At 42.2% G+C, this 25,970-nt stretch overlaps 1 protein-coding gene across 1 annotated transcript in view; it reads right to left on the minus strand.

The window, feature by feature from the left end:
• OSBPL5 (oxysterol binding protein-like 5) overlaps positions 1 to 25,970 on the minus strand; it is a 63,997-nt gene that overhangs the window by 5,207 nt on the left and 32,820 nt on the right. The window contains 12 exon segments of the mRNA XM_009891998.1: positions 3 to 93; positions 2,811 to 2,947; positions 5,697 to 5,786; positions 7,855 to 7,952; positions 9,209 to 9,307; positions 10,291 to 10,387; positions 11,322 to 11,420; positions 12,047 to 12,128; positions 13,545 to 13,640; positions 13,642 to 13,679; positions 17,786 to 18,005; positions 23,317 to 23,488. Of these exon segments, the coding sequence (XP_009890300.1) occupies positions 3 to 93; positions 2,811 to 2,947; positions 5,697 to 5,786; positions 7,855 to 7,952; positions 9,209 to 9,307; positions 10,291 to 10,387; positions 11,322 to 11,420; positions 12,047 to 12,128; positions 13,545 to 13,640; positions 13,642 to 13,679; positions 17,786 to 18,005; positions 23,317 to 23,488 (1,319 nt within the window).

Consider the following 25,970-nt stretch of genomic DNA (forward strand, 5'->3'; position numbering starts at 1 on the left):
GCATTCCTCTGCTCCTCTTCCAGCACAAATTTTTCCTGTGTTGCCTTGTGTTGATCGCCCTTGTTTATTGCACTGGTAACGTGCTGCCAAAGCCTAGAAATAAACAGGGAAGAAAGTTAAACCACCTTAAAACCAACAATGCATTTTGCCAGCTGGAACCTCAGAGCACTTTCATGGTCTATTGATACTCCAGAGGAATTTTAACAGGATTGCTCAGCCTCAGTTTTGGCTTGTAAATTAAAGGAACATTTTAAGAACATCAACACTGAATGCTGCATCCAACGATCTACTGAAGAACAGGGGAACTTTCCCTTACATAACATCGCCTACAATATTCATGAAAATCTTCAGTGCTTTCTGTGTGAGTTATAAGATAGTTATGCTCACTTCATTGAGGTCAGTGGTCTTTTTGCAGGTGACTGATGTATAACAGAGAATCTGTTATCTTCCTTGCCCTTTCAATCATTTATGTTTAGAAGCTTTTGTGTTAATGTCTGTCTCTGAAACAAAGGCTTTCTATTTGAAGTTTAGAAGCATTGGAAAACAAATTCATGTGCACGGCTTGCAGCTGCACATGCAACATTGTACTTCTATATAGGATTAGCAACCAGATCTGTAAGAAGCTGATTCAATCTGCAAGAAATGGGTATGTACTTGTGTCACAAACTGCAAGCATGAACACAGGCTTTCACTCGCACTTGTTTTCAGCTGCCAAAAGATACGTGATCTGTCACATGATGTCTCACTGAACTTCTGCCCAGAGGAGAGGATCTGCCTTTTATGAGAGAAAAATCATTACCTTTTTTTTTCTGTAGCCAAGCTGTGATAGACCTCTCCACAGTTCCTCTAATCAGAGCACTCCAATCTTCATTTCAGATTGGAAATACTTCTGAGATTAGCAACTAGCCCTTCCAAAACATTAGCGAGTGGTTTAGCAGTTAAAATAGGGACTGGAGATCTACGCTGTTCCAGTATTCCCAGCTCCACAAAACACCAGTTCTCCATTTAGAAGACGAATACATTGCTGCATTTAATTTGGAGCTTGCTGTGAAGCTCTTAATTTAAAAGGGATACTGATGTTTTCATTATATTTTTATCACCATACATTAGCACAAGACTTCCAAAAAAGCAGCGTCTTAGACAATTAACTGAAGGCAGAGGAACACTTTCCTGTCCTTTTTGACACGTCACTCCCATTTTCCTGTGTATGAATCTTTTCTCCCAGAAACAAAGGAAGGAAACTCAGTTGAAACTCAAAGTGATGGGGGTGGGGGAGGGAGAAGTGAAAATAACGGCCTGAGAAAATAACGCAGTGGTGTACAGAGTCAGTCCTAGGGAATGCAGTCGTGTAAAGAGCGAGTCCTCCAATTCTAAAAACCTCAGAGGGACATGCACAAAATTGCTTGACAAGGACAAATTACTCCCTTAAGAGCTGCATGTGTCAGACAATGAGACCCTCCATGGTGAGATGCATAATGGTATGAGCTTCAGAGACTCTCCAGCGTTTGTGAAAATAGGTGATTTTTAGCACTGCAGGAAAGTCTAAGCAATTCAGGCAGAACATAACCTGGATTAGATGGTAATTTATTCATGCAACTGTCAGCATAATAAGGAGCTCAGTGGAATGTCTGTTAGGGATCTCTAGAATTTTTCCTTTTGCCTCCTTCCACTGGATGCATGCATCATTATTAATCTCTGATGTAGCAAAGGGAGTCAACTCTGGCAGTACCCTGGTAAACACAGAAATGGAGATTCTTTGTCCGCAAGACCGAAATTTCTCTTCTTCTTTAAAAGAATCTTCTTCAGAAGATTAATAGAGAAATGTGCTGCAGTCTGCTCCACTCTGTGACAATGGCAATTGCATGACTGCAAGTTACAAATACAGATTTTATTGCCCATAACATCCACTGCGGTCCAAAACAAACTAAATGTTGATGTGTTTTTATTTTTGTGCGATCCTTTTCTTTACCCATAAAAAGGTGAATTTTCTTAGTGTGATGTCATGCAACAACAAAATTCGATGGTCACAGGGAAGTGGTCAATATAACGCAGAGCCAGCCAGCAAACTGCATGTACTGGTTTGGGATGTTAGCTGGTACTGGCTAACCGTATTGGTGAGATGGCAGGACTAGTTGGTTTGAAGCCAGCACCATGTGATGTTGCTCTAGTTCTTCTTGCTCAAGAACTGGCTCGGGGATGCTCATTGCATCAGGTAGTCATTCCTTCCATTTCCTAAATCCTCTGCCAGGACTATATTTTTAGCTAATCCAGATTAACCTAAAAAAAATGGTGCAGACTTCACTGGAGATCTCAACTGAGATTGAGGCAGGGTTAAACATCTGTTTAATTACATTCTCTCATACAATCCTGTTATGTGGTTCAAACTACTGCTCTGCTCATGCCAGGACTTTCCACATGATTCCTGCATCTAGTTTAAGAGCTTGTGGTTGAAACAACTCTTCTTAACAAGACATTCGACCTCAGATTGACATCTTGCCCTTCCATAATATGTTCCAGAAGTTACAGAGACTCTGTTCATGATGTCTGGAGCTCAGGGACAGTTGTTACTTTAGCAGATAAAATGTAGCCTTCACTATTTCTCAGCCCAGCTCCATAGTTATTTCAGAGCTATACCTCATGGAAATACTCCAGAGCTAGCAGACTGGAAAAAACAGGTAAATGGCTGGGTAATACGTGCAGGCAAAGTGGGTCACTGCCTCTCCAGGACAGCACTGAGGAATTGGAGCCTTTGGATCAGAGCTCTGCTTCCAGCAGGGAAGCAGCAGCGAGATGTTCCCAGAGCTCTTTACCTCTCTGACTCAAAGTCTGTCTGCTCCTCAAAGAGCACGATATGGCGCTTCAGTCTCTGTCTTCGTACTTCACTGGTCGGGTTCCAGAACATTTCTGCATTCCCGTTTTTCAACTCATTTATATGCACTTCCCCATCCTGAGAAGGAAAATTAAGTGAAAAGGTTAATGACAATCAGAAACACAAGGCAGAAAATAATCCTAACAAATGGAAGCTGCTTCCGGATGATGATCAGGCATAGGGCTTGGTTAGAAGGCTTCTTTCTTCCTCTACCCCATTAAATCTCACTGAAAACTTCCTGAAAGTTTCTAAAATGAATGAAGCGAGGCACTCCCGGAAACACTGGCTGGATTAATCAGAGAAGAATTAGAAAGGGACCTGGTCCCTTTTGTTAGTCTTGTTCCTAGACAAGGGTACCCACAGAAGCCCTAAGATGCTCTACTTTCCCCAGTGTTCCTCCCAGGTACCACCCAGCACATACAAACAAGATCCCTAGCTCCTTTCCCAGTCTTTCTTCTATTCCTCAATGCTGAAATACTATCCTCTCTAAAAAGAAGAGCTAAAGCTGAGATACTCTTTCTTTTTTTTTTTTTTTTTTCTCTTTAGCCACCTTTTTCTATTATTGCTCCTAACTTTCATTTAGCACTTCAAAATGCCAGGGGTCTTTCATCCTTATTCCTTGCCAATTTACTTGGCAACCAACCTTGGTTGCAGCCCTTCTCTGGCTAGACAATATAGCTGTGTCCCTGCTTAACTAAGCTGCTTCCCAGCCTTGCTCACAGATGCAGCAATGCCACAGAGCCAGACGGGGTAGTTTACAGAGCATATAGTGAACAGCACGATGCTGACTGCAAGTGGAATGAATCAGACGATTACAGCTGCTGAACAGTATGTGTATTGGTGCCACTCAGCTGCCTCGACATGGTATGAGTATCATGCAAACCTTATTTAGGTCATGGCTACTGGCTTTGTCTGTCACTGCCTAATTTCTATGCATCCCAGCTGCTGCATTTCTTCCCCTGACACAGTCCCTTGATGCATGTCTCAAAGTCCACTTTCCACATCTTCAGCTGTGAAACTCCTTCAGCCCCAAGGGACTCTCATCCTTCCTCAAAGTCTCCTCTGCCATGTCCTGAGGTGCCAGTTCCAGGACAGATCTCAGGTCCCCAAAAGCCTCCCAGCTATGGATGGGAAGAGGCAGGCAGGCATTACCAAACATCATACCTGCACATCTAAGGAGCATACATACAATCCCTCAGCTGCTGCTTTGATCATGGGGCTGAGAAGCGTTGGGATTTGCTTCCCTTCTTTATTCAGGTGGGTTTTCAGGTCCTGAGGCAGAGAATTAGCCTTTCAGCTGAGAGGGTTTCTGTCAGGAAACCAGACGGTGCCAGAGAAAAGCCTGCAGGGCTCAGGAGAGCAGGCCAATACTCTCAGCAGGGAGGGAGGAGAACAAACAACATCCCTACCGCTGCACAGCAGCTACCCTATTCACAGCATGCAACTGCAAACAGCAGCTTATGGAGCCACCCTTTCAAAGCCATTTAACTTCTTTTATACATCATTCTAATTTTGCGCACCACAAATAACCAGCACAAAGAACAGGGGAGGAATAAATTATTTTCAGGCTGATAAAACCCAAACACGGAAGGCTGGAAACTGAGCAACACGCAACCATGTGGCTCCGCGCCCCAGGGGACACCACTTGATTACACACTCTCACGCATGGTGTTTGCAGGACCCAGTGCAGACAAGGTACTCCACAGTCCAGCACAACCCACAATTGCCAAGGCTCATCCTGCAGCAAAGGGAGCTCAGAATGGAAAAGCTACCCAGGCACAGGGAGCAAATCTCCTTGTATACAGCTAGAAAGGGCAAATCTCCCAATTTCAAAATGGTCATTAGCACTTTATGCAAAAAGATAGATTGCCTGAGGGGAGGAGTCGAATACCAAAGGCTACACTGTGGTTAGGATCTCACTATAGAACAGGCTTTATCCATGCACATTTCACCTGACCTACTTTCAATACCTCCTTTAGGATGAAACAAATCTTGTCTCAGGAGTGACAATTTCTATGGACTGGAAAGGGAGCATAGGTCAAATATAATGAAAATGTAGATTTTTAAATGTAGCCAAGGTAAATACCTAAGTGTCCAGCCCAAAGCCAGGGCTCACTGGTTTTGCCTTGGTTACCCGTAGTTCCCAACCAAAACTCTAGTCTACATCCTTCACCATGCAACTTTATTCTTGCTGAATTTTGGCTTAAGGATGTCTTTGAGTCATTCATTTGTGGCTACTAGGTGTGCAAAGGGGCTAGCTGCTCTGCTGACTGTTCTGAGCTGCCCATACAGATAGACCCTCACAGAATCTGTCTCTTGGTCCTTCATCTCATGAACAGAGGAATAACCATCTTCTATCATAAAGGCTTGCTGCGAAAATAATGAATTTAAAACCCCATGAAGTTCTTCCCTGACACTGCCATGGCTGGGGAAGTATTGAACACAAGGCAAAAGGAAGCCTCATGATTTTCACAATCACACATAAGACACACTATGTCTCCTGCCGTCAGTGTTTGTCCTAAGCCTGGCACCCTAAATACAGAGCCACTGGCTTCAATGGAAATGCACCTCACTGGTCCCAGCTTTGGCCCAGGCTCTGGAAGTGCAAGTGTTACTTGCACTGCAGGTGGATGGGACTACGGAAGTGTAAATGACCTTGAGAGGTGTGGCCCGGAAAGCTCCTCTCGCCTGCACTCCCTGGGGATCGCGGGAAGAGGCAGGACAGGGGCTCTCCACAGGCCCCACTACAGCACAGGGAGCCTGCCAGGGACTGCCAGTCCTGCCACGCACACTTAAACTGTCAGCAACTTCGATTATCGTTTGTTACCCAGTGTCCATTGAGACTTGCTAACACTTCTTCTCCTGATTTAATCTTCCCAGAGATTTGATTAATGCTTGCGCTGCCACCGAAGAAGGGCTGTCAGGGGAGAATAGAAATAGAAAATATGATCAGTCTAGTGAGAACTGGAAGGGAGCCAAACACAATGATGCAGCAGGAGGGAAGGAAAGTGCAACCTGCTTGATTTCCACTATTTCTGGGGACAGGCAGAATGAATTCTAACACAGCATTGTGCCCTCCTCCTTTTGTTTGCAATATCAGAATCACTGTAGTAGCTGCAGGAAGGGAGATAAGCCTTCAGGTGCATTAACATTCAGCAGTGCAAGGCTTTGCCTTCATTGCAAATACATTTACTGTCAGTTAGACATTGGGAAAAGTGTGTGTGAGCAAGTCCTGCCCATTGTCCAGAATCACATCACAGTTTGCAGCCTTATACTTTCAGCCTTGTCCAAAGAAAAGGAACAGCACTAATCAGCACTAATGCAGTTGGTGACTTTTCCTGCTTATGGGACAGCAACAGCAGTGTGGCACTGCTGATGGCTGCATCTGCGTGAAGTCTCTAGTGTGAAGAAGCTCTCGTCAGCAGCAAACAATAAAAAAAAAAAAAAAAGAAAGAAAGAAAAAGGGTATTTCCAGAGTCAAGGAAAAGATTCTCAGAACAATGGAAAATTCCCCTCACCTCCTGCCTGCCAAACACAGGAAACAGCAGTGATAGAGTGACCAGCTCTTCCATTCATACCACACAACATTTCTTCAGACATTTGAGCAGTTACTTTCAAATAATGTTTGTGCAGTTTGTGCAGAGGAACTTTTTTTTTTTTTAAATAACAATATAAAACCAAATTTCTCACAACACCCATGGAAAACCAAATCATAAGTACCTCCAGAATCAATGTATGCAATCCAGCAGAGAATTGGTACATATCCAAATTAATAAAGTTATGGGGTTTACCTTTAACTTCTCACAATTCTACTAAAAAAGGTGGCTAAGAAATATTCAAAGCAGAGGATGTAATTAAGCCACAGGGACCTTTCTGAGTCATGTTGGGAGTAAACATGTAGTTTTCAAGCCAGAAAAGATGGGTTTGCATTTTAAGCTCTGAAGTGTTTGTAGGTTTGAGATGACACTGACTGAAGTCAGGGAAATACTCCATTGGCCTCAACATAGTACGTCAGGCCTACGGGAAGAACAGGCTTTAAAGACAAGTACATGCAAATGTTAAAGAAGTACACGGGGCAAGAGTTCACTTAGTAAGGGCAAATAAAGACAGAAAATTATCATTGCCCCCAGAAAAATGCAGTCTGCAAAAGACTCCCCTAACTCCAGTGATCTCTCACATTTATGCTGGCTAAGGCTGCAGCTCTAAAGTCCTTCAGGCTCTCAGTTATCCATCTTTCATTTTATGCCCAGGCAAGAAATTGTTTGTTGGAACAGAAGAGAAATGGATGCCCCTTAAAAAGCAAGTTAACTGTCCAAAAAAAGTTACAGGTCATCACTTCCCTCCCAAATTTTAACACATATAACTACAGGAATGCTCAAAGATGTCTCCATTTTATGTGCATACCATAAATTTGCACCACCAGGCTTTCTAGGGGAGGGAATAGCTACATGAACAAGTCAGTACAAGTGCAGCTTGTCAGCGTGATAGCTACCCAAAATTATCTGCCTGAAAATGGACTCTTACCCTACCGTTAAGGCAGAGTCCTGTAGCCTTGAGAAACACAAGGTACAGTTCATTGCAACACCTGCAAGGTAAGAGTACGTATGTGGTATCTACTGGAGAGCTACACTGAAGATCCACATCCTAATTTGCTTTAAAGCACTTTGTACACCTCGCCATATTTTGCAAGCAAAAATAACTGTAGCTTCCTAAACAGAAGCCAAACATTCAGAACAGAGTCTGGCCAGTAGCCAGCTGGCTAGCAGCGAACAAGTCATGTGTAAAACTCAGGCTTCCTGGATTCAAATGGAGTTACACTAGGCAAAATTGACTTCAGGACAATGCCTCCTGTCTGGGTAGGCCAGCCCTTGGTGCATGCACACATTGCTGGTACATAAATGATCTGGAGTGTATGGTCAAACCTTGCCTGGAGCACATAGGCAAGCCTGAGACCCATTCAAAATGGGGGCCTCAATGTGTCTTACCTTTAGCTTGAATTCCAGTTCTGCCCTGTGGTTAGTTTTCTCACAGTCGATGGTAACTTTCCCTCCAAGCTCCATTGTCATGGTACCGTATAAAAGTCCTGAAAGGGAAAAAAGAGACATAAGAGAGGCCCCAATGGAAGTGATCTGCTTTCTCAACTCAAACTGGCTCTTGCTGACACGCTGTCAAATTCACTACTTGGCTTAAAGTTTTGAAAAGACAGAAACCAAAGTTTCAAGGAAATGGCTCTTAAATATAAGCATGAATAATCCTCCCCTGAGTCCATATTCCCGATTTATTACACAAGCTAGGAAATAGCTTGACTCACAGGTGCTGATTGTGCATCTGTGGTAAGCTGAAAGTGGAAAAGGAAAAATAAAGTTGTGCCCACCAACTTCATTTATACTAGTGCTTAAACAGACCCAGTTGCTTCTCACAGGTTGGATGGGGCAGAGAAAAGCTGTAATGGGATTCAGCTGAATCTGGGAGACTAGCAGTCATGTACGGGACTCCTTTTTACACACACTTACCATTTTCTGAAAAGGTCATTTGCAGAAAAAGAAAAATTGACATAAGAAAGATTTATGCACAGGAATAGTTCACAGAGGGCGTGATTTACAGAAGTTACTGTTTTCAGGCAGCTAGATCCTCCATAAATATTAATTTACAGGTCAACATGCCAAAACAAAAAAATATTTGAAAAAGAAAATTGGATCAAACTGCTGCTGGAGTGATTTTATCACTGTGGTTGAAATGCCACTGACGCTCAGCTTCCTAAGGAGAAGTGCAAAGTTACAGCAGAGAATCAGCAGCCATCCTCTGCCTTCAGTGCACATTCAGCTCAACAGAGCAAAGCCACACGGTAACAGGTATCAGCCTCACTGAGGGAGCTCATGCACTGAGGAATATCATGATTAGAGTAAAAAAGAAATCAGAAGAGAAGTTAGGAATTTCCTTTATCTCAAAAAGCCACAAAATATATTAAACAATTTCAGTGTTAGCATTAGAAAAACTTTTTATCCTCAGAAGCCCAGAAATGTGCTCGTATTCTTTTCATCTTCACTTTATCTGCAGTGCATATATGCAGTATTTTTTTGTTTTTACAGTGTTAAAACTAATTTAGATGGGCCTAATTCTGTCCTCAGCTCTGCAGAGACAAATCAAAAAGACTCCAATGAAGATTACCAGTCTTCCGCTGAGCGCTTTTACTCCTGTGTGGAGCAACTGCTCCCTGGAATTACCAGTCCTTGTGGTGCCAAGTATTCAAGAGGGAAGAAAGCCAGTGTAAAGTTAGTCAGTAAGATACCATTATATTATTCTTTCTGTTTGCTTCCTATTTGAACAGTCATAACTTACCTTTACAGTGGGCGTATGGCATAGTAATTATATAATCTTCCCCCCTGTTTAGAAACATAAGCTTTGCTTTCCCATCCAACAGTGCAGAAAGTGAGTTACCTAGAGTTTAAAAGAACAAATAGATATATATTAAAAAATGCATGTTATACTTGGTCACTCATCCTACTTCAGAAAAACATTTCCATTTAAATGTAGGTCACTAATGAAAGAAGAGATATGAAACGCTAAGAATTCAGGGCCCTGCAAATCATTTACTCTTTGGAGGCAGACAGTTTTAATAAACTCTCTGCTGTACAGCTCATATTTGCTCTGGCATTTAGCCCCTGTTGCACAAAGGGCAGTAGATTAAATAAGTCATTAGTGCGATGCAGAAAGCAGTTCTGATGCTTAGAAGTTTTTCATGTCCTTCTGTTCTCACAGCTTTTCTGACTGTGTATGATTCCAAATAACAAATAAAATTGCCAGAAGGACACCAAGGACTATTTACAAGTGTTTTGACAAATTCATTTACCAGAGGATAGTATTTAAGAGGTGTTTGTCTAAACAAAAAAACTATTTCAAATAGCAACACCATTTCAGAGCCTGCAGTTGTGCTGTCTCCATCGCTATTAAAAGATTTGAGGCCATTTTGAAACTCTAGGGTTCAAGTCTCAGAAATCTGGGAGCTAGATAAATGACTACATTTATACAGAGACTTCTGCAAAAGTCAATTGGATGATCAGATAGTTATAAAATGACTCACCTGTGAGCATCTGCAAAATAATCTGACAACCAATTGTCCATACATTCTCAGGAAACTTTGCTTTCTGAAAACCAGATTTTTAAAGCTCTCAATTTTTCTATCCTTTTTTTTTTTTTTTTTTTTTTTTTTTTTTTTTTTTAACATCAGTGTGATCTCCCACTGAGATGGTGGAAATGGGGAAAACCCAGGAGAGCCAAGACAAGGAATTAGGGTGTCCTGATGGTAGATCTCTTAAGCATTTCTTTGTTCTTAACTCTCAACACACTCAAAAGGGATTGAAAAACAAACCAAACCCAATGCCACAATGTCACCTGGAAGATGCCTAGGCTTAATGCCTTACCATAAAACTTGGACCTAGCTAGAATGCTGCCAGTAATGCAGAATCCATCCTTCCTATTGCTGACATGAAAAGCTGACACTGGCGGATGATGGGAGACCTAGAAAAAAAATAGGCATGAGTCATTTACAGCAGTCTTTACAGACTAAGCAGAGCAGTGGGTGCATATACAACCTCACACAGTGTTACACCTGCTCTAGGGAAAGTGCAAGAGGGAGGCCGCAGGACTGAGCCCCATCCGTACCATTAACCTCTATGTTAAAGGAGGAAACATTATATATGAGACCGTTATATATGTAAACTTTCTCCCCCACCCCATATTTTCTTGTCCTTGCGCACTTGAGATCACTTTAGGCCAACAGGTACACTGCCAGATTTTCAACACAATAAATGACAGTGCAAAACTTTTTGGCAGCATCTGAATAACTTCCATAAAATGGATGCAGTGGCTGAAATAAAACAAAACAAAACAAAACTTATTTGATTACATAAAGAAAGTGTATGTGAAACAGGGAGTCCCTGTACCAAAGTCCATACAGTCCTTAGATCCCTTTATTTACACTGTAAACTTCAAACTAAATTTTGTCAGGCCAGTTTACTTTATCCCCAAAGACATGAAGATAATCCCTCAATTTACTCCTCTTAAAATCATTATAGAAAGTTTAGAAATAAAGAAAGGTAGGATTTGGTTATGTGTGTTAAGCCCCTTTTGACAGAGGCAACACAAACCACATTTTATTAACAATAAGAAAACTAGGGCAGAATCCCATGGAAAAGGTCTTTACTGAAAGAGGCTCGTGTTATACATGGGAGACCTGCTTTTATAGTCCTGAGTGCCCACTAAAGCTCATATAATTTCTGTAAATGTAGAAAGAAAAAAGATCACCAACTAGTTTACCCCATGTCCCGCTCTGGATGTTTACACAAAACTTAAAGTTCCTCTGCTAGGGTGAGATGAGGAGCGTGTTCCTATGCACGGAGGTACAAGCAGGCTGCTGTTTGCAACACCTGAGCATCCAAATAAAGCAACTTACCTGTTCTGCTATGTAAAACGTGTGACTGTTCGTCTGAGGGTGAAACCAACAGCAGCGAAACGTCTCTCCCAGAATAGGGTTGTATGGCTTTTTTATTCCCTGAAAAACAAAGTAATCAAAACCTGCTACAAATGAAGATTTGCAATGCAACTCTACAGAGATGGCCACAAAACAACAATGATTTTCTCCCCGATGTTTTAAACTAAGTCAATCACAAGAATCCAAACTAAAGAACTGGTTACATATATCCTCCTAATCTAATCTTTTAATCTGAGCCATGGATTCATCTGCTATTCTCACCAACTTAATCTTTGATACTGCCTGATCAAAACTTTACAAAATGATCAAACTTTATCGTTTCTGCTACCATATGCAGCAGGTGCATACTGATGTGGAAACATGGCACTATGGCACTAATAGGCCTGAAAAGAAAATGGAAACCTGCTTTCAGTGAAGGGAAAAATCTTGCATCCGAGGACATGTTATTTGTTGATGACTAGTTTTGCTTTCTAACTGCCCAGTGCAAAGGCTCTGAGGTTGATCAACACTATTTTGCACTCAATATCTACTCTGAAACCAAATGCAACTTCAGTTTTAAAAGTAATGGTCAAAGCTTCTAAACAAGAGAAGAGATAAAATGCCAAAGGAAAGGCAATAAAGAAAGACACAACCATAGCAGAAGATTTCAATGCCCGTTACAACCCCAACTTCATGCATTCTTTTACCTTTGGCTTCTTATAGAAGCCAGACAGATACCACCTCAAAACTTGCTTCATTCGACTGTATGGATCATCTTCAAGGACAGCCCTGCAGGACAGAATACAATATGCTCTTTATACTGTTCATACATCACATTAATTTCATACCAGTATAATAACATTAATTTCAATAGTATTTCCCCGGTGCTAAAGGGAAGTAACTTCTGTGCTGCTGCAAGTGAAAAAGGTGTCTGGCAGCAAACATTATGGTTTTTTAGTAATGTACATCATACAACACACAGAGAAATCCTTAAAAAGTGGCACCCCTTGCCCTGCACTCCTGTAAAAAGCCTATTAAAATTTCTGGATTGTATCATGTTTGATTGGACATTCAAGTATGTCAATGTGGGACTGCCACTCATGCCAGCATTTAGTTACAGCTAATAGTACAGTCTGAGGCATAAAGCAATACTACTTATGCCACCAAAATCAAAGACAATTGTATTTTTCTCTGTTCTTCTTTGTTGCCCTCTTCCTTAAGAGATCTTCAAAGCTGACGTGCTACATGGCCTCTTTCAGTACTTTGAGATTTCATACAATAATTTAAGTTGGAAGGGACTTCTCAAGGTCATCTTGTCCAAACCCACCCCGCTCAAAGATGAAGTGGGAAGTAAAGATAAACGATGGAGTTCCTACTATTTCCAACCACTTAGTCAGATTTGAAAATCATCCTGGATAAATTATTGCAAAATCCATTTAGAAGGATCATCCTTACTGCAAAGAGGTTTATTTAACAAAAGCTCCAAACCTCTTGAAGTTTTCTTAGATCTCAGCACTGAGGAGAACCATTTCCTTAACTTCAGGTGTTACAAGTACCACAAACAAGTCTTGAAAATTCCACGATTCTAATATTACCCAGAGGCAGTGGAATAAACATGAGTAACTAGTGCTGCTATTTGATTATTGTACACACTGGTTTTAAAATACACCAGGCTTATCTCATTGAGAAGGCTGGTCCTATCCGCAAGCATAACATTTTCTGTTTTCTACTCTGCTGCTCCCAGCAGGTCTTGCTCATCAATGATGCTAAAAGATATTTCTTGTTCATCAACCAACAAAATTATATTGATTTTGGGGGCAGAAGTGCGTGACAATTCTGCTGTTTGCTCTGTCCCCTCTGTACACGAGCACACCAGAAGGTGGCACAGCTCTGTTACGAGATGCTCAAAGGCTGAGCTAAATCCCCATCAGTTCCAGCCAATGCTGGCAAACGTGCATGTGCAAATGTTTTGTCTGAAGTTTAACTGTTTTTCTTGCTTCCTTGCCCCTCACTGGCAGCAGCCCATCTTTAGAAGGTCATTGCAGCTGGAGGCTGGCTTGATTTACATTTAATCCAGCATCCTGGGTATTTGGGAGTCTTTAAAGCAGACGAGTGCACCCCAGCCAGCACCAAGCTAACACTGTAACACGTTTGCACAAATACAAGAAAAGCGCCCACGTTGGGCACGCTCTGCGTGCTGCTTACTGGGAAAGCAGGTCAGCATGGTAGTAGTAATCAGAGAGTTTGTTAAGGAATGAGCGTGGCTCCAGGATGAAGGTGGGCAGCACCAGCAGTGACAGGTTCCTCAGAGACAGTTTCTGTTTGAGATGATTCACCTGTCTATGATGGGAAAAGGGAAGTTCAGGGAAGAAACAGGGAAAACCATTTCTTGCACGTGCGTTTACCTGGAGGGTCCAAGCTTACCCAAGCATACCTGGCCCTGGCAGAAGGGTGAATGCTCAGCTACACCACTACAAAGAGACATCAGCTTTGTCTCAGGAGAAGTGAATCCCCAAAGCACTAAAGTGAGTGGTACAGAAAGCTCTGGGCCTCTGCTAGAGCTGGCACGAGGCAGGGAGCACACCTCTGCTGTGCTGCTTCCTGAGCCACTGCCTCCGCACACCTCAGGACTGCGATGGGCCAACCTGGACCAACATTAACCAAGGGGAATCAGCACTGCAGTCCCTCAGAAGGTGTGGACATGCCCAAGGCTGTTATAGCATCACTGCAACCTGGTGGAATGTATACAAGAAGCTCCTCTCAGTCCCATTCTCAGCAAATGAGAGACTGTGATATTACTATTATATGTGTAGAAAAAATTAGGATATAAACGAGCAATCAACAAAGAATGGAAGCAGTCCTCCAAGTTCAAAATAAGACAAACTGGTAGTGTAGGTACGGTAAAGGCCTCACTGCCAGGTTACATGCACAAAAACTAGAGCATCCCCCAACACTGCTCAGTGCCCTTTGCAGCAGAAGTGCAGGTAATGGTACAAAAGCCAGGGATTATGTTGTGGTTTCAGCTATAACTGCGTAGTTCTGCATTCAGTGGGGCTACATGAGATTTAACATGGGGGAATGGAGCCGCTGGAGAAAGAAAACGGAACTAAATTTTCCATCATGAATATTATTTTAACGCATCCTAGGCATTATAATGCAACAATGAAAGAGAATACTTAGGCTGTCTACTGTTTTAAGGCAAGAGATTTCTATGAGAAAAAGGACACAGATCCACTTCTGGAATGGCCTTTGATTTTGGAGAGGACACGTAGCATAGCCTAACAGGATTTTCAGATGGTGTAAATCACTAAACACTCATTTTCAGCACCTGAGCATTCCCAGCACCACCTTTCTGGCTCCCAATCAGCCGTTTTACTAGTCATGCAGAAACACACTAAGTCCAGCTTGCAGGCTAAGGGGAATTTCAGGCTGAGGAACAACAAAGCTCTTTTCATTTCATGGCTTTTCCATTATCATACCATTCTTCTTGTGACAGTCTGATGCAATACACAGCCTGAACCTCCCAGAAGAAATGGAAACCATTAGAGCGCAATACCACAGCGCCAGCTAGGGCTTACAATAGATATGGGTCTGTCAGAACTTTCATTATTTATCCAGATTCTCAAGTGTGCGTGTATTGGCAATATAAATTAATGCCCTGTTGAAACTGCTGTACAAAGTGTTCCTCAGAATGGACCACTGCAGAAGGGATTAATGAAAAGGGAAGGAGAAGAAGGTGCAGGTGGATGAGAACAACTTCAAGTCATTTCTGGTTTGCTTTCTCCTAAAATACATCACCCTCCATAACCCTTTTTATAACTTGTTAAAACTAAAGCCTGAGAAAAGGTTTTTTGGTTACCAGCCTACCTACTGAGAAGGTGTCTTTTTTATATTCTAGACCAATTTCTGCAATCTCAAAGTCCTTTTGACACCTGTGTCTGCCTTCACATTCCTACTCCAAAGAAGGCAAAGCTGCAATGTCAGATGCACAAGCACGTACCTTTGAAACGCACACAGATGCACATAAATATGTGCATACCTTTCAAACGAGCTTTCAAAGCCAAGCTGAAAATTTAACAGTGATAGTTTGCATGTGTGACCTTTGTTCTGCCAAATCTGAACTGCACACACAGACTGAGGGGCAGCAGTTTCAGTTTAAGATGACAGTTGATGTTATTAATTGGCATGTGTTTACCTTGATACATCTCCACCCCGCTGCTGATAGCAAGCTGCATCACTGCATACAACCTACTTTTCCTTATGTTACTGTCACCAGTGGGATAAGATTCAACTACCAGTCCTTTCTGTATGTCCCAGGTGACAACAGCCCCATCTCTTGGCCAACAGCAGAAATCTAATAAAACACCTAATGGCCAAGGCTACATGGCAGTTCTTTTTGAAAGCCCACTGGATGTTACGTCTTTCTGAGCAGCCACACTGTGGTTAGCCTTATTTTACGCTACACAAAGTGTCGCTCCACAGCAGAAATTTAGTCCTTTCCATTTGGTTTGTACTGCATTTTTTTATTTTAATGTAAATCTGCAGAGAAATCTCTCACTCTTACACACCCACATACACACATTAGCACTGCCTGTAAGGCTCGTTCAAACACCAAGTATCAGCCTGCGCTACCAATGCTTCTAGGACAAGTTTGTCATGTGGCAAAAGGTCATTTCAGAATAAGCAGCTGATAGAAATTAAGTTTGCCTTCATTTTGCTGTTGCTTAGTTGCTCAGCTATATTCCAAATCCCCTGTTTGGACCCAGTTACCATTTGTTGTGTGTCTGGGGTACGATTTGCAGGGACAGATGCACAAAAGAGGACTTGGGTTTCTTTTTCTCTCTGTAGGCAACAGTTCTGTTTGCAAGCACAATTTCTGCAGCAGGGGCTTGCACCTCACACCTGACATCTGAAATGGCAGCAAACACCTGGATTGGTGTCTCCACACCACAAACTGCTGCTCTTGGGAGTGGGAAAACTGCACTCCTCCTGCACCTCTGCAAGGTGGTATGGCAGAGACATTCTTTTGTAGTCTCTCATCTATGTTGTCCTGCTATAAGGAGTCTGTGGAGAAATAAACAGGATAATAATCTGCATGTGGGACACCTAATCATTCTCAATGTTTTAAGTTATCGCTCAGTGAAACACAAGGTGTAATTAGGATATGTTTAACTATATTTGTTTCCTCATTACTAGTAGCGCACTTTCAGGACGGCATTGAAAGAGGAGCGTAAGAGGCTGGTGAAGGGTCTAGAGAACAAGTCTTACGAGGAGCGGCTGAGGGAACTGGAGTTGTTTAGCCTGGAGAAAAGGAGGCTGAGGGGAGACCTTATCACTCTCTATAACTGCCTGAAAGGAGGTTGCAGTGAGGTGGGTATCAGTCTCTTCTCCCAAGTAACAAGTGACAGCATGAGAGGAAATGGCCTCATGTTGCACCAGGGGAAGTTTAGATTGGATATTAGGAAAAAAATCTTCACAGAAATGGTTATCAAGCGCTGGAACAGGCTGCCCAGGGAAGTGGTTGAGTCACCAGCCCTGGAGGTATTTAAAAGATGTGTAGACGTGGTGCTTAGGGACATGGTTTAGTGGTGGACTTGGCAGTGTTAGGTTTATGGTTGGACTCGATGATCTCAAGGGTCTTTTCCAACCTACATGATTCTCTGATTCTTCTACGATTCTAAGAAAGAAACAGCTTCCTAGCAAAGTGGTTTTCTTTGAAGCGCCAACAAGACTTCAGCTGCCTTATTCAAATCAATAGGCAAGGGAGTGCTCAGAGCCCTCCTGGCACTGGAGCAGAGCTCCTCCGCTGCCTGCCTGTACTGATTCTCACGCAACACACTCAACTCCCCCAGCACTCTACCTCTGCCTTCCTCAGAGTTGTCACAGGGATGTCCGGCTAACAAAGGCACTTATGTGGAACAGATACGCATCTTCCTGCTGTTAAATGACATGAGAAATGGCTTTTCTACAAGAAACTGTCATTTAGGAATCGAGTGGCTCAAATGCTCCATTAGGACACACAAAAAGGATGTTCCACGCATAATGAAAAAGGGAAAGTATCATATTTTGTATCACGCAAGGACTGAGCATCCTAATTGGCCAGGATACCTGCCCAGAATAATAATTCTCCCTCCCGCTGGCTCCACAAAGCACTGTGCCAATGCTATGCGGCTCTTTAATGCAATAACCGGTTAAAGCAATTGCTGATGCTGGAAACATGCCAAAGCACAGTAGCGGAGCTGCTGTTCATAATGCATAATTATTAGAGCACATGATAATTCAACATAATTTAGCTGAAAGATGTGCATTGCTTTATCTGTAAAATACTGGAACTCTCAAAGCTGGTTCTTAACTGCCATGCATCTAAAAGGCTGAATGACAAATACGATGAAGAGAGACATTTTAACAGAAATAGGCAGTGATTAAAATAATTTTTTTTCTTTTACCTCCCCAAATTCCTCATAGATCTGTTCAATATAAGTCGTCCCTTTCCTTCCCGGAGAGACCTCTCCATGGATTTCTGACTGATCGCTCTCGCTTTCATTCGTCTTCCGGCTGTTTTCATGCGCTTCATTCTCCGACTCTTCTACGTTGTCTCTCTCGGACTTGTCCGAAAAAGCATCATTTTCCAAATGGTGGTGGTTCTCCAGGGCTGATTCATTCAAACTGCAACACACAGTTCATTACTTGCTTTTTGATTTATGAAGCCAGATTACTTAAGACATTTTAGATAAGGTAAAAACATGCCCTAGGACTCAAAATAGGGTGTGCAGCCCCAGAGAGTGTAAGACATTGATTTCCTGAATAGCAGGGTTTTTATCACAGAAACAGTGAGATATTTTCCATCAAAATTCTCCCCTCCCAACTGCACTTTTCAAAATCTGCCACATAGCTCCACTTACCCATCCTTACGCAGAATTGCTGCTGTCTCTGGATGGGAGTCTCCATACCGGAGGGATACAGAGCACACACTAACTACACTGCTGATTAGAGAACTGAAGCGTCAATCAGGAGAGATTTTACCCTTTACAGATGCAAATCAGTGGATTGTAGCATATGGGAAAAATATGACATTATGGGATACATTTTCTTTTCAGTACTACTGTTACTTTATTTCAACAGATTGTGGTCCTAAATCAGCCCTACACTAGAAAAGACAAATTTAAAAATCAAGAGAAGCAAGTATTTTCACACACCCCACCCCATACTCCCCCCAAGCTAACCCAGGGAATGTGCTTCCCCCAGATAATGCTGTGTGGAAGAAGCACGGACCGGACAATTACATGTAAGAAGAATACCCAGATTATAACAGCATCCAAGGTAAAGCATGGAAGGAGTAGCAAGCTTCATGCTAGTGATCCAGGCTTTAGAGAATGAGGAGAAAGCCAATGATTCACTCTCAAGTAGCCTATAGAATCTCCATTTGAAAAAGCAGATGCAAATCATACGACAGATGGCAAACATAATTAGATGGGCCAGAGGTCAGACACTGAAAAGTTTTCACTAAATGCCATTTTTTTCATGTGATATTTAGCATGGGCTTCAGTTTTTCCTATTCATACATGTCTTCACACACACATCACCTCTTTCATGGCCTAGCCTAGCTCTCAGGTGCTGACCTTCTCAGCTTGACCTTCCTCTGAAAATTTCTTACCCAAGTCCTCATGCAAAATTGCTCTTGGATAGAACAGTAAGGAAGGATTTCCAGCTATACAAGGAGTTTCAGAGGATCTAAATGGGCCGTGGATCTTGATGAGTTTTTTTACTTCCTGTAGTCCATCTCCCTCTCAAAGCAAGATATCACTCCTCAGTACATAGGAATGTTCTGCCAAGCTTGAAGTCTGTCCATGATGGGCCTTTTCTCAGGCCATTCTGAGCATTTTCCAATTTTGATTATATATTAATGCTGAAAGTTCCCATCCCTTGTTCTCCCTCTCTCTTTTTTTTTTTTATTAAAGATAATTAGGCATTGCTAGTTAGAGCCAGGTTAAAAAAAAACAACAGAAGAGTCAGAACACAAAACTGGCATCAGCTTTTCAAAGGATCTCAACTTCCAACTATGCACTGAAGCAAGCTCATAATTTTTAACACGCCAAGCAAGCCACATTGTGACAGTTACACCTCAGCATCTGGAGAAGCTCAGTTTCCAGAGTTCTTTTGAAAGTGTCCTCTACAGCTTTCTGTGCCTTCAGAAAATCTTTCTTTTAATTCCATTTGTATATATATATGTATGTATGCATATATGTTTATGTGTGTACCTATATAAACTACAAGTTTTTTTTTTTAATTTACAGTTTTACTGTAAAATAGGACTAAGATCATAAATATGACTAAGATCATAAATCATTCAATGGCCACTATACTCCAGCACTAACAATTTGCTATTAGACATTACATGTCTTCGACATTCTAGTGCCGGCATGTTATTTCTTTTTTTTAGCTAGCATCCAGAAAGTGTAATGACTGATAACCAAATACATTGGAAGCATGGAGTATATAGCACATACCTGAGTTTAAGATAATAAAAGAGAAAAAGATGAGGAGAGGGCTGTCTAGAGAGATTATCCCATGATTCCTCAGCACAGATACTTCCTGGATGATAGGTCTGGAAAGTTATTAGTTGCTGATCATTTAAATACCTAATTTATTTCTTATTTTTCCAATGATCAGCTAATTATGTGTTTTTCTGTGGTTGCTGTGCTCCCTTACCTAGTGAAAGTCTTCTTCATGGGGTAAAAATGCTGGAAAGAACAGTTCCTTACAAGGCTTATGGTTCATGACTGAGAAGTAGCACTTTTTTCTATTTTGCATTTGTAAGAATTCACAGAATTCACAGAATGGTTAGGGTTGGAAGGGACCTTTGGAGATCATCTAGTCCAACCCCCAAGAAGAGCAAGTGTTTTTCAGTGTCACCTGCCTCACATTTGGGAAATATTTGAAGATTCAGTGGAGCAAATTACTCTTTTCTTAGTTTCCTCTGCTCCCCCCCATTGTTTTTTAAGGATTTCAGATTTAGTCCAAGAGGGAATTCAATTCACATGAAATCCCACTCAACTGTGCACTGATTACCCTCCAGCCACAAAAGAGGCAAGACTTAACACATCCAGAGCTAAGGAGCCACTCTGGGGAATGAAAGGGAAAACAGATGCTCCTCATTCTGAGGAACGAATTTGAGATGATGAAGTGGAGCCAGGCTCTTCTATTCCTCCAAAGAGAATCATCACTGAATACGTATAATATGCTAAAAACAAAAGCCATGCCATGAGCTTGAACTAAAATCAATGCAAAGACTCCCCAAGGGCTTCCAATGGGATTTGGACCAGGCTTTAAAAGCTGGGCGGGACTGACTATGCTGAAAGTCAACACTTGATTTCCACCATGAACATGAATAACTTGGCATTTTTCACAGCTAATTTACTGTTTCAGCATATTGGAGCTGTCTTATACCAGTGCTTTAATCTCTAGGGGCATTCCAAAAGCCAGTGACCAGGACTTCTTTGGGTTTGATACCCCTCTGCTATACAAAGCAAAAAAAAAAAAAAAAAAAATCCCTTTCGCTCTTGTGAAACAAGTAAACCAGCCAGATTCTTGGGGTTGCTGGAGATAAGACATGGAAGCCACAAGAAATACAACTTCATATTAAAAAGAAGAATGCCTGATGCCCTAAAGGCCTCTTGTCTAAAATCACAGATTTACACAGTACTTTAGCCTTTGATTCACTTGCACAGTTCTCTCCCTCTCATTTTCATACGCTACTAAAGACACAGATTTTAAAATCACTGTATAATCTTGACTTCTGTCCCAGCAGGAAAGGAGCAATGCAGCCAGCAGACAAATGTAACTTTGGCTCAATGGAAGATTCGCCTTTGCCAGCTCCCTTGGGTTTTGTTCTCCCTATAATATCCATCATCTCCCTTTTCTTTTTCTTTTCTTGACAGAGTAGTTTGGCTAATTTGAAGATAGAGTTAAATGTAATTAACTGGCCCCCTAACAACAGCGTGCCGATTTAATTGGTAAGATTCCCTGTAGGGAAGGCATTTAATTAGAATGATTGAGTCCCTATGAGGAAGTCACTGTCAGTGGCGAACCAAAACCCCTTTGCTCAGCACATGCACAGTTTTGATTTTGCATTCTCCCTTGTTTAAATGTTCTTTATTCCTCCACGGACAACAGCAAGTCATCCCCCTGTCCCACAGGCATCAAACTCCTGTAGGCTTTAAGCAGTGGAGTAAGTCTGGGTACACATTAAAACCAGTGGTAGGACTCAAAAAGGCGAGTGTATTGTCCAGACAACCAGATGCTGAACACCCTGCTTGAACCAGACTTAGCTAAAATCTGAGCCTGTCAGGAAAATCTGATTCCAATTGTGGGTACCCTGTCCTGCTGACTCTGCCGCATGTGCCACTGCTGAGCCCCATAATTCGAGAGGACTTCTAATGTTGAACAACTAAAAGGTGAAACAGAGGCATCATCTAAGCATCATAGTTTGAAGAAATGCTTTAATACAGTTTTAATTCTATCTTCTGCACTTCCTTACAGTAGCCATGGGTCTGTCTGAATGTTCTCAATGCCACAGGCTCCATTTTAATATTGGATTTGTGTACACACACCCATGAGCTGAAAAACAAGTCCGCTGCATTCCTGGATTCATTATCACAGTGAGCACAGAATTATAAGACTCTCTCTAATGCACAAAGAAATCAGAAAGCAAAATACTATGGAAGAAGCCCAAGAACAGTAGAATTATTTGCACAAGAACTAGGGCAGGCACATGCCCTGGTAACACATCAGATTTCCTTCTCCCCATTGCCCTTCAGTAAAGCTCTTCTTCAAACTCTACCTAAAAACCCAAACAGCAGAACTGGAGAACATATGCTGGGAATACCAGAACCTTTCCGAGCAAAGGGCAGACCAAAGCGCTGCCAACCCTTTGGTCCCATGGGACCAGAGATACCTCAACACTCTGAAGAGGACTCAGATCCCTGCTATTACTGTAACAGAGCCTAAGAAAAACACTTGAAGGTGGGGCCCCACTATGCAAGGCATCATCTTTGCAGACTGCAAGAATCGCTACCCTAAAAACTGTGTAACCAATGGTGCATTGCTATGAGCCCTAAGACTCACATTCGTACCAGCAGAACTAGAAATAGACACTACATCTCCCAGTCCCCACTCCAAGGGCCAAGTGTCTGTACCAGAGGGATTTTTAAAGCTGCCTATTTAGCTATAAGCAACAGATAAGGCCTGGGGTTTTTTAATGCTTGCAGAGCTTTGATCTGAGTTGCTTCAAAATACTGCAGTAATACTAGGAATATGAATAGAAAGAAGGCTGTGGGGACTTTTTTCCCTTATGTAAAAATTTATCTGATGCATCAAGGAAGAAATTGGAAACCACTCAAAACCCCTGTAGAGAGAGAAAGCAATTATAAAACTAAGGATGCAGTGTGTGCACTCTGCTGACTATGACACAGTATTATTAGAAAAGAGAACGCATTATTAAAAAATAGATCACAGAGCCATATGTGCTAGCCAACAGACAGACATTGTTAGTGATTGTGTCTGTGTAACCACAGGTCTACTCTAGTAGCTAGATTCCACAGTCTTTACTCAGGCAAGCCATTTTTCATGCCAGCATCTCCAGACAGCATTTTGGTCCAAGCAGGGGACATAAAAAAATTGTTTATGTACACACAAACACAGCTGAAGTTCCCCCCAGTCTGCGTGCTCAAGCATTAGTTGACAACAAACCTCATAGGCACCAAAACTATATATTAGTGTTGGATGCAGCAGAAGAACATACAGGCTGGTTTTTAAACATATCTACATATGTTTACTTACATAAACATATCCCTCCTATATATCCCTTCTCCCCAGTCCTTAGTGGACTCTGGCTAGATTGTGCTAAAGTTAAAAGAACGACCAAGTGTGAGCCACACAACACCTCTCTGTGCATTAAGAAGTGATAGCCCCATCTTACTGGAAGAACTCCTGGTCTGAGATAGTGCTCGTGTGCAAGAGGTGGTTGAGCCCCGCATGCGCAGAATCGCTCGAGCAGTTCATTTCTCCATCCTTTCCCTGCTTGGAGGCACTGAGCCGGAAGAGGCTGGAGCAACGCAGGGCAAGTTCCAAAGCATCCAGCCAGCATCGGCCTGTGGAAACAAAAGGAATTATTTAAGCACAGGAGAATAAATAACACAATTCATGCATTGCTTCTTAAAAGCTTCTTGTGTGGGAGTAAAGCTCATTATAATTCAGGAAGTCACTGTGTACAATAATCTGTTTTTCATATATATAATTCCTAGGTTGTCTTGCCAGAAATGGTGTGTTTTAGTGGCTGCATGAGTGATACATCTGCATAGGTAATACAGTGGGAAGCTCACCCCAACTTCCCCTTCCCTAACAGCATCTCTTCCTCTGATCTCCCACAACCTGTTCACGTCCCCTTTTGCCCCTTTCTGATTTTGTCTGAGATGCAGGAAATGCGTACAGGTACAGTGCTTTCAAACCAGCTCACAGCTCATGTCTGCAAGTAATACACCCCAAAAACCCATTCAGCATTTGGCCTCTGCATCACACACACTACCCAATGGCAGGGAGATACTGAGGCACAGGTATATGTGTAGGAGAGGCCACTGCTTGGTGTGGGGTCACTGAACTACAAGCCGTCTCGGGGTTCCCACACAGGGTGTAGTGCTGCAATTACAATCATTCCAAACAAGAGCCAGGATGATCAATACTTGCCAGAGTGATTAAGACTAGAGGGAGTTGCTTGTCTGGCTGTTTATTTTTCCTCTTTCTCTGTATTTTTTCCCTTTTATCCATTCCCTCTCCCTGCCCCATCCATCAGATAATCTGGGTGGAGCATCAGTTTTTCCTATCTTGTCACAAAAGATCTTTACCTGAAGGGTCCACTTTGCAAATCCCAGAAACTGTAACCATGGCACAGAGACAAGACAAACTGCAGTTATCCTATGCACAGCCTCACTGGATTTTCTTAAGGCCTGCGTAGGTCCCACAGGCAGGCAGCAAACGAAAAGCACAGGAATCCAAACGGACCCTTGGGTCCTTTTGCAATGATCCATACAAGTCTACAAAGCTGTCTGTTAGTGTTAAAGCCTAACCACCGCAATGCTGGAGACACCGTATTCTTGGAACACCTGAAAATAGGCTGCTTCTGTAGTGCAGCCATTAATGAGGCCAGGACACCTGCAAATTGGCTGAACATTCAAGAATTGAGGTATCAAGGGAGTTATCCTCTAATTTCAAGCATGTAAAACAGAGCTCTTCATTACACTCCTCAGAATATATTTTGCAATAATTAGAAGTGTGCTTGAGAGGCAGTGAAGAAAACAAAAGGAGTCTGCGATAGCAATTGCGAGCGCTACAAACAGGTTTTCCCTGGACCACACTCATTCCTAGGTCCCATTTGGGAAATGCTTCCATTACATTCAATTCTATCACGCACTTAGCATCAAGCATATGCATAAATCTCACTGGGATCCTGCTGTTCTCTTGAGCAGAATACCCATCAGTTTTGATATGACCAAAATTTGGCTGTCTAAGAAGATCAACAAGCATTTAAAAAAAGAATCTAGATCATATGTATATAAAAAAATGTTTCCAAATTTGAGTAACTTTCAGTGCTTGCTTTGATACAAAGCTGTAATCAGTAAAAGAGAAAAAAAACCCCAAAACGTTGTAGAATTGCACTTGAACACTGAGCCACAAACACCACAGAACCCAGTCATTTATTCTAATTTCATCCCATAAATTCCTTCAGCATCAGCTTATGATTTAATAATAAAATCACACATAATGGTTAATAAAAGATTAGGAAGGTTGAACGCTGTTGGAATTGATTTCACACTATTTTGTATTTAACAAATATTCTTGCATTAAGGCTTTACACGCAGAGATTTATTCCCTTCTCGCCATGTGGAGGATTTGCATGGATAACCCATTAGAGTTAACGGCTGCGCTGAGCAGAAATCCACTCCCTCCTACATATCCCCTCTCCCCAAACCCATCAAGATGAAAACCTGTTTCAGGCGATTCCATACAAAGGAGCACAGTCCTGCTTAAGCTCACCTCCTTTAACTTTCCTCTCTCTTTACCTTTGCTTTTCTTTTCCAGTTCTGCAGAGTGAGGACTGCATGATTTGACATTTGGAAATGCTGCATAAGGCAAGATATTTTTATATTCAATGGTCTTGTAAAATCAGGTGCTTTGACAGGTAGCTTGATTAGTAGCAGCACGAGCACTTTGGAGCAGTAAGGAAGGTCAGCTCCTCAGCTCCCCACAGCACTCATGTAAAAACATTATCTTATGACAGTTATGGCAATGCCCTGGCTACGTTTATGCTTTCTAACAAGGGTGGCAATGGTGACCCCAAAGTCTCCCTCCACCATCTCCCCTACTGTGCCCCTGTGGCCCACCCCTCCCTGGGGCTACAGGCAGAGCAGGCCACGCTGGCCGCGACCACGCAGAAGCTCTCTTACCCCTCTGCCACCACCACCACAGGTGTTCACTGGCACTAACGTGAGTGTACAGTCTTGGTCAAACCTGTGGGATCCACCAGATTACCAGAGGAAAGTTCTACATAACATACCCAGGTTTTTTATCTCTTTAGAT

Source organism: Charadrius vociferus, unplaced genomic scaffold (assembly GCF_000708025.1).
Source record: "Charadrius vociferus isolate BGI_N301 unplaced genomic scaffold, ASM70802v2 scaffold179, whole genome shotgun sequence".
NCBI classification, from domain to species: Eukaryota; Metazoa; Chordata; class Aves; order Charadriiformes; family Charadriidae; genus Charadrius; species Charadrius vociferus.